Below are 9,083 nucleotides of genomic sequence, written 5' to 3'. Positions count from 1 at the left end.
CTCCGCAAACAGGGTGTACCAGAATTTCTTTCAGAACATTTGTTTGGAGTTACATCCCTTTCGTTCGTTCCGATCGCCATCTGGTGTCGGAAATCAGAGCAATAATTATCGGCGGTAGGTGGCGGCATGTGTTATTTCCCACCTCCAATATCGACATTTCCAATCTAAGATCGAATTCATCATTGATATTGACAGAGATACACCTGTCAAATCGTCTGAATTGTTTTGTTTAAAGTTACGAGACAACATTCATCTTTAATCAGGTAAATACTGCCGATTCTACTTGGTTTTCTATCTTAGATAAGCTATCTTAGTAATGATCATATTGGATGAATCTTGAGATGCAACAGTATGAAAATACAGTCGATTAATATTAGTCTAGAGAAGGTTAGACGAGGCAACATATATAAAGATTTACTAAAATCATCCAGTGATCAGCAGAAGCTATCACACTGGATGAATCCTGAAACGCGACAATTCGAAACCACCGTTTAATTTTAGTCTAGATAGAGTTAGACCAGGGAACATAAAGACATTTACTAAAATCATCCAGGGATCAGCTGATTGTATCATATTGGATGAATCTTGAAATGCGACAACTTGAAAATACAGTTTAATTTTAGTCTTGGGAAGGTTAGACGACATAACATATGGATATTTACTAAAATCATCGACTGATTAGAATGTTCTTTGATGTTCAAGTCGTCATCCGAATGTTTTCTTTTCATTCTAGGTGATCTGAGTCCAGAATATCAAGGATTTTTCCAGGTATTTAAACTTGTCTGTATTTTTTCTTTCTTTTCCTTTTGAATTTTGCACTCACTCCCTTTTCCTTTCATCAATTTCTTATTTTGCTCTTCTCCTGTTCACCTTCTTTGTCTTTCCATTAGTTTCATCTTTCATTTTCTCCCCTTGTCTGTTATTTTCTCTAGTTTTGTTTCCTTTCAATTTTCTATGAACGCTGTTATTTTCTCTTTTAATTCTCTTTACATTGTATTTAGTCATATTAATCGAAATATCAGCTCTTTCTCAAGCTGTTCTTCTTCCAATCAGCACATTATTAGCTGTTCCATGCATCATCAGCTCTTCACTAGCTGTTCCTTTCCATTGAACATATCCAGCTCTTGTTTAGCTGTTGATTAATTTATACCAGCTTTTTCTCAGCTGTTTCGTGTTCAATTCCAGCTCTCTTTCAGCTGTTACCCCTTGTTGATACCAGCTTTCTTTCTCTTAGCGGTTCACAGCGTCATTTCAGCTCTCCACAAGCTGCGTTCTTCCACTCGTCAGAGCTATTATAACGATTTAGAAACACATGATCATCATTATATTGATTGTATATTGTATAGAACTATTTCTTTGTGTTAATACATTGAAGACCTACAGTGATTAAATAAAAAAAGTATAAACCAACCATTTCAAGTTGTTCCACTTCATTTAATTATGCCTTCATTCAATCGTAAGACAATATTAGCCAGTGGGTATGACGGCTGGTTATCGGATAACGGAGTCGATTACTTTGCACATCTACTTCCTAAGCAATTTCACTTTGAATTTCGGGAGTCTTGGAAATTCCAATTACCCGAATTCATGGAACCGATAAATCCCAATACCTGTCGTATTCAGTTAATGCACAGTTTGAGTGGGAATTTATCAGATCGTGGAGCTTGGAAACTGATCGGCGGACATTGGATTTGTCCATGGTTTGACACCAAATACATTCATATTTATTATTCTTTGAATTCACGTAAGCTCGCTGAAAGTCATCAAAGATATTTACGAATTTTATATCCTTTCTATCTCTTTGATACAGTCCGTGTCAAGTTCTATAGAGTAAAACAGCAAACAAACTCGTTTGATTGTGAAGTTTTCGCAATTGCTTTTGCTGTTTCAATCGCTTTTGGGGAGAATCCTGAAGGGATCGTATACGACGTGCCGAAAATGGGTGAGCATTTGTTACACATTTTAGAATGTGGAAAAATTTCTCAGTTCCCAATGATAACTAATACGGCACAGACATTTAAATGTTCGGATAAAATCCCATTAATTGTCAGTCACCCGGGGATCGGTAATAAATCCATGTTGAATGTGAATAAAGAGAATCAACCAGTAAATGGCCAACAACGCTCCATGAATAGGACCAATAAAAATCGTGAGGAGCTGTTCCCAAACCAAGGCCAGATCTCCAAAATTTACTTGCACGAATCCCAGAAACAAGTACAAGCAATGGAGATCGATGATTGCAACAATACATGTGACGTCACTGCGGTAAAGAAGTCTTCATCGAAACGTACCTTCAGCATGGTCGTATCTGAGAAGAACACTGACCATATGCCATTGACTAAAAAAAGTCGGGGGGCGCAGAAACCAATGTTACCCTTAGGCGAAGAATGGATCGAGATCATTTCTAGGAATGAGCAATTAAAAGATGAACATATAAGATTTTTTGGACACATGGTTTCAAATCACTCAGATTATTGCCTTCAAGATACTTTATTCTTCCAAAGACCGGAGCATATCACGCCCGTACCGCTTGCAAAGAAAAATATCCAGATTTTATACAGTAATGACAATTCACATAGTGGAAAATTTGGACATTGGATTTGCTCTTATTATGATAGTAAATATATCTATATTTATGACTAGCTGAAGGTACGATCATTACATGAAGATCATAAAAAATTTCTGCGTTGTCTATATCCATTCTACAAAATTAGAAATAATTCGGTACGATTCTTACGAGTACAAGAACAATTTGCGATAGCGTTTGCATTATCCTTATTATTCAGAGAAAAACCTGAACATATTGGATATGATACAGCGCGAATGCGTCAACACCTCCTCAAGATGTTCCAGAAATTGGAGATTGCACCATTTCCAACAATTTCCAATAACAATAAATCGAAGCTTCTATCATTGTATGAAATCAGACAAAAAGAACGAAGATCATATCAAGCACGCACCCGTGCCGATGTAGTGTCTTTGCAAATGAACGATAGTACTGGCAGTCTGACCGAAACAGAGGAGACCCCCGTAACAGAGATGGTCCCACGAGATAATCTAGACAATTCTTATCCACAGTGTCATTCGAGCATAACAAGGGAGAGCACAACTGCTGAAACATTGCTAAATAACAGTGTTGAAAATGACACAGTTGAAGAGACGACTCATACAATTCATGAACCAAACAGTCAATGAATGTGCAGAACCACGGTGCCGAGAACAAGCGGAAAAACAAATCGATTGAAAAACTAAAGAAACCTGCTGCTACATCAAAAGCTCAGAGAAAGACTTCCAAAAATCAGAAAGTGAAGTAGGAGAACATTCCGACCAAATCCTGCCCTGAACAATATGTTGAACGTCTGTCGCATGTTATCAATAGAATTGAGCACACTAGTTGAACTGAAAGCAGTCTGGAAGCTCAAAAGATAATGCAATGGTGTATGGAGCAGCGAAAGACTTATATAAAAAATTTGAATCATTGGCTGGATGTACTCCGCAAAACCGCAGATCATCATCTCACCAAAATGCATCGCAACAAAAATGATCATAGAGCTACGAATCTATGTGGAACTTCAAGACATACAGCATCTACTGAATCCTATTTCCATGAAATGATCTATGCTTTCGATGGCTTGAAACTTTTGAAAATAATTTTGAATTTAAAAGGGCAAGGGGTGAATGTTTTACCGTTAGTGAAAGATAGAAGACGTCGCATGAAATGGGTATGTGGCGTGTACTGTCAAGTCCCACACAAGGAAAATGTACTACTGGATTATCAAAAGTTTCTTGAAGATTTAGCAGTGCAAAAATTATGTACTCTTCCAGAATTTCTGGAACTTTGCTTTGTCAAACATTCACCTGATACGTTAGGTCATCCGCACCATTGTTATATAGAGCAAAATCCGTGTAAATCTTTATTCTTTGCTGTGGAAATGTTAGCATCTCACTGCCCAACCGTGAGGAATGTCAAGAGACTTTTGTATAAACTGAACGAGACATTTGGAAAAATGACAAATTTAGATGACGCTTTAGAATCCATGAACTTGGCTAAATTAAGAGTAATATCAAATGACATGAAAAAACCCGGACAGTCCTTCGAATCCTGTTCAATGGGAATTGATGATTTGTATGAAGATAAGATACAGATCAAGTATAAGGACGTTTTTATAGCTCTGAACCAATGGGTTATGGCTGAATATCCTTACATCTCTCGTCAAAAATTGCATCCGAAAACTGGTGTTAGAAGGATTTTGAATTTGCGGAAAGAAATTCAAACTGTCTATTGGGTCGATTTGTTCAAATTCATTGAAATGCGTGGATCATTCTCGAGCGATTATGTATGTGAGTATTGTCTAACAATATTTAGAAAAAATCGGTGACCACCAATTTGTATTTTAAATAACCACGATATACGTGATGTTCCAGATGAGATTACAAATTTGAATAATTATGAAAAACTACTCATTCAAAGAGCAAAAGTATTTCAAGTTATGCAGAGATCAGGAACTGTTCACAAAGGGAATATACCTCATACCATGCGCGTCCAGAAACTTGTAGGCCAAACTTTTCATTTACCACTACCAATGGAAGAAACCCTCAATAAGATAGCCTCAACTACGGCTCCTATTAATAAAGATCATGAGCTGTACATTTTAATCAGAGGAATCCCTACTAAAGCTAAGGTTATTTGGCAGAAATTGGTCGATTTGGAGAAGGTCTTCTTGGCTCTAAAATGGTTACGATGTATTAACCCACTATATGCCGAAATCGAACTACCTGAATCAGCTGAAAATTTAATGAAGTGGTTTACCCATGACGATGTTGAATATGAGATCGATTCAGGAGAGAGCGATAAAGAAGACTATGATGAAGTCAACTGTGATGCCCTGCATAGTGAAAATGCTGAAGATGACGATAAAGATACATATCTGATTACTAGATCTAATGAGATAGGAGTAGAAAGAAAAGCATCAACGGCAAGCGAACCAGTATCTCAAACAGCCAACATGAAAATATCACAACCTGTCAAAAGCGAAAGTGAAAAGCAAAATAGAGAACAGGAAAAAAATGTGTTACCGTCTGTTATAGCTGACAATCCTCTCAAAGCATCTCCTATGGTAACTCACATTTTGGCTACTACGTCACGGTTTGAGCAATATACGATTTATCCCATGCATGATAGAAGAGTGAATGAAACAGCATGTAATCTGTATCAAATGAAGAAAGTACGAGACGTCCCATTGAATTACAACATGCAACAATTGGATTTACTTTGTTTTCCTGATTTATATCCGTATGGAGAGAACGGACAATGGGAGGAGCGCAATGAGCGTATAATGGATCAAGAGTACATCAAAATGCGGCTCTGCTCAAGAATACCACGTTTCCGGTTTGAATCAACAGTATCTGTTTTATTTATTGAATGACACTAATATAAGACAAATCAACAGTGGAATTTATCACACACTGCAGGTAACGAATCCACGTCAGAAATATACAGCCGGAAGGTACTTGGATGGAAGAAATATGAACACAATTTTTGAGCGACTCCGTAATTCAGAACAATTCTGGCGAAAACCTCGGAATAATTTGAAGTGCATGGCTAGACACTATGGGCCAGCCACATGGTTTCTGACTGTGAGTCCCGCAGAATGGAATTGGAAAGAAATGATCTTACATGTTCGCAGAATTAATGCTCCGTATCTGGACAAATTATGTGATGGAGAAGTCATTGCAGCAGATCCAGTTTCTGTGTCCAGATTTCTTAACATGAAGTTTCATGCGGTACTTGATTTCCTACTATCTGAAAGTCATCCTATTGGCAAGATCGAGCACTACTTTTGGCGAAGGGAATATCAAGGACGTGGAACCCAACATTTCCATTTGATAATATGGGTTGAAAACACTCCAATTGTTGGTATACATTCAAATGAGGAAGTGGCAGCATTTATCGTGGGCTACGTTACTTGCACGATTCCCAATAGCCAAATTTCCCCAACTCTACACCGCCGGGTTACGGCACATCAAAAGCATAAGCATAATAGTTATTGCTTACGTTCAAAAAAAGAGAAGTCGGGCAAAATTACAACGAAATATCGATTTGGGTTTCCACACCCTGTCACTGATACATTCGCGTTACGAGACCCTGCCATTTCGATTGCTGGCCGTAAAAAGTTGAAAACAAAATCAAGACTTTGTGATCGTGGTCGAAGTCAAGGAGAAACTTGCATTAACGATTATAATCCCGCTCTTCTCGTTGCATGGGAAGGTAATATGGACATACAGTTTATTGGAGAATCATCATCACTTTTAACGCAATACGGCACTAAATATTCAACAAAATATGAAGTTTCAAAGACATTGACAGTTATTAAAGAAGCAACTTCAACAAAGACTGAAACAAAAATTGGGGAATATAGGAATGCGTGCCCTTCAAAATCGAGAACTTGGAACCCTCGAAGCTGCTGATACACTCTTAGGAATTTCTCTGTATGGAATTAATGCTAACATGACCATTAAGTGGTTAGATGTAAGAATGATTCGAAATCGAAAAGCCAAAAAACATGATGAAATGAAAAAATTAGAAAAAGAATCTACAGATATTTTCTGCCCGTCATTGATAGATGATCATTATCCGAATCGACCAGATGCCCTTATATCCTTGAGCCTATATGAATTTTGCAGATGGTATGATATTGTCAGAAAAGAACCGAAAAGTGAAGGGGTTGCGTATTATGCTTTCAATTCCTCTCTATTCTTGAAAAAACGTAAAAGAGGATATTTGATTAATCATTGAAGATACAATATTAGTACCGAACCAGAAAACTACTTATTTACCTTGCTACTACTCTTTCAACCCTGGAGAGATACAGCTGAGTTGAAAGAAGGCCATTTGTCCTACACAGAAGTTTTTGAAACTGAACAAGAGTATCTTGCCAAAGCATGTGAATATCTTGAAGAGGGGGAAACCTTCCAGCAAGGATTGGATTACATTTCAGAACAAATTCGAGAGGAACTTGAGAAACCCAATGAGAAGACTACAGAATCACCTGAAACGAAGGTCGGTTGTGATCCGAAAGAAGGTAAAATGGCTATGAACAAATTCAAAGACGTTGATGAAAAAGTCACCAAAAGTGTGGATTTAGAGGTCATGGTTTCACAAATGAATGGGGATCAAAAGAGAATATTTGAAGAAGTAAAACGCATACTGACTACCTAAGATGAAATATTACGTCTCTATGTTAGTGGGGAAGGTGGAACGGGGAAAAGTTTCCTAATTGAAGTGATTCGCACTTGGATTAGTAAAGTATTGAATCGAAAAACATCAGTAACAGCCCCGACGGGTATTGCAGCTTTCGATATCAATGGATTGACTATTCATAGATACTTCCAGCTCCCCATAGAACATGATGACGCACTGAAATATGTGCAGTTATCTGGTAACTTATTGAAACTTATGAGGGAAGAGATGCGTGATGTAGAACTGATAATAATTGATGAAATATTAATGGTTTCTAATACTACATTGTTGTATATCAATCAGGGACTCATGGAGATATTCGATACTTTCGAGCAGACTGATGGTTAGTTTGGCAGAAAACATATTCTAGTTTTCGGAGATCTCTTACTGTTACCTCCTGTTCGCCAAGATCCACCGTATGTAAAATTGTCATCAACGGAGGTAGAAAAGAGATTGGGATCAATGTCTAGTGCTAATATTTGGACGGATTTATTCAGTTATGATGAGTTGACGATTAATATGGGTCAGCAGAAAGATAGAGCATATGGAGATCTTCTATCTCAATTGAGGGTTGGCATGATCACTGCTGAAAACATCAAAATATTAGAATCAAGGCAGTTTGACATTGGCTCATTGAAAACTGCAAATCGAGTACATCTTCTATGGCAGTATATAAAAAGTTTACCGCCGGATACGGTATGTTTACTTTCAACGCGTAAGCAATGTGAATGCTTAAATACTATAATGTTGGATGAAATTTCTGCAGAGGAAATCGTACTTATCGCTGAAGATTCAGTAGATTGTCGGGATCACCGGCTCAAGAAAAAAGCCAAGAAAATGATAGATGAAGAAGAAAAAGGCGACCGTTCATCTGCTGGATTAGCAAAAATCATCACCATTAAAGTTGGTTCGAAGATTATGTTGTGACGGAACATTGATGTTACTATTGGTTTGGTTAATGGAACTATTAGAGTTGTAACAACAGTTACTAAATCCGTTAGGAAGACAGTAGAATATATAAATTCTATAACCGTTTGCCTAGAATCGGGGAAAGAATTCGAAATTGAACGTATCGACGTAAAATTCGAAATCATGGGTAGAGCTTACATATAGAGACGACAGTTTCCCATCTGTTTGAGCTATGGAATTACAATACATAAGAGTCAAGACTTGAGTTTACACAATGCTGTTATGGATGTAGGACAAGCCATATTTTCTTCGTGCCAAACGTACGTCGCTCTTTCAAGAGTAACTACATTGGGAGGCGTCTATTTGATCAATTTCGATCCATCTTCGCCAAAAGCTTCCATTACGGCCATTGAAGAATAGCATAGACTCAGGGCAAAATACAGACTTGATATTAAACAAATACCTCTGCCCGATAAATATTGGCCGAAGATATGGGACACTGAGTGGGCTTTTGAAATTGGTTCAAATGATGAGACGAATGTAGAAAATAAACAAGTCGATATAAGTTCGTCTATCTGTGGGCTATGCAATTCTGCCGGTGGTGCCAGTTATGCTAATGCAGTAATTCAATGCATATTTCGGTCCCTCGTAATACGCCAAGTACTGTTGCTCACACCTGAAGATGAGCACACAGTAATAAATGAATTATTGAAAAAATACATAGAAAGCTCTGAAGTTTTGAATGCAAGTGCAGTCATACAATTCGTCGATGATGAATTTTCTCTTGATAACGAGCAGCATCCCGTAATCTTTCTGGAGCGTTTATGTGACAAAGTGCGTTATTTACAACAAAATTTAAAACATGAATTTACTCATCTTGATCGATGTAAAGTATGTAATTATATGAGAACTTCAAAAGAGAATAATATTGTTT

General features: G+C 37.4%; 1 protein-coding gene across 1 annotated transcript; it reads left to right on the top strand.

The window, feature by feature from the left end:
- The first annotated feature begins 7,220 nt into the window (after positions 1-7,220).
- Positions 7,221-8,693, top strand: LOC135171359 (ATP-dependent DNA helicase pif1-like). Its single transcript, XM_064137844.1, has 7 exons — positions 7,221-7,240; positions 7,303-7,583; positions 7,650-7,955; positions 8,007-8,163; positions 8,212-8,317; positions 8,402-8,488; positions 8,544-8,693. Exons 1-7 carry the CDS (start codon positions 7,221-7,223, stop codon positions 8,691-8,693), a joined length of 1,107 nt encoding a protein of 368 aa, XP_063993914.1.
- Positions 8,694-9,083: the final 390 nt, after the last annotated feature.

The sequence above is a fragment of the Diachasmimorpha longicaudata genome, chromosome 19, assembly GCF_034640455.1.
Source record: "Diachasmimorpha longicaudata isolate KC_UGA_2023 chromosome 19, iyDiaLong2, whole genome shotgun sequence".
NCBI lineage: Eukaryota > Metazoa > Arthropoda > Insecta > Hymenoptera > Braconidae > Diachasmimorpha > Diachasmimorpha longicaudata.
The sequence above is the reverse complement of the archived record's forward strand: the minus strand, read 5'-3'. Positions and strand labels throughout refer to the sequence as shown.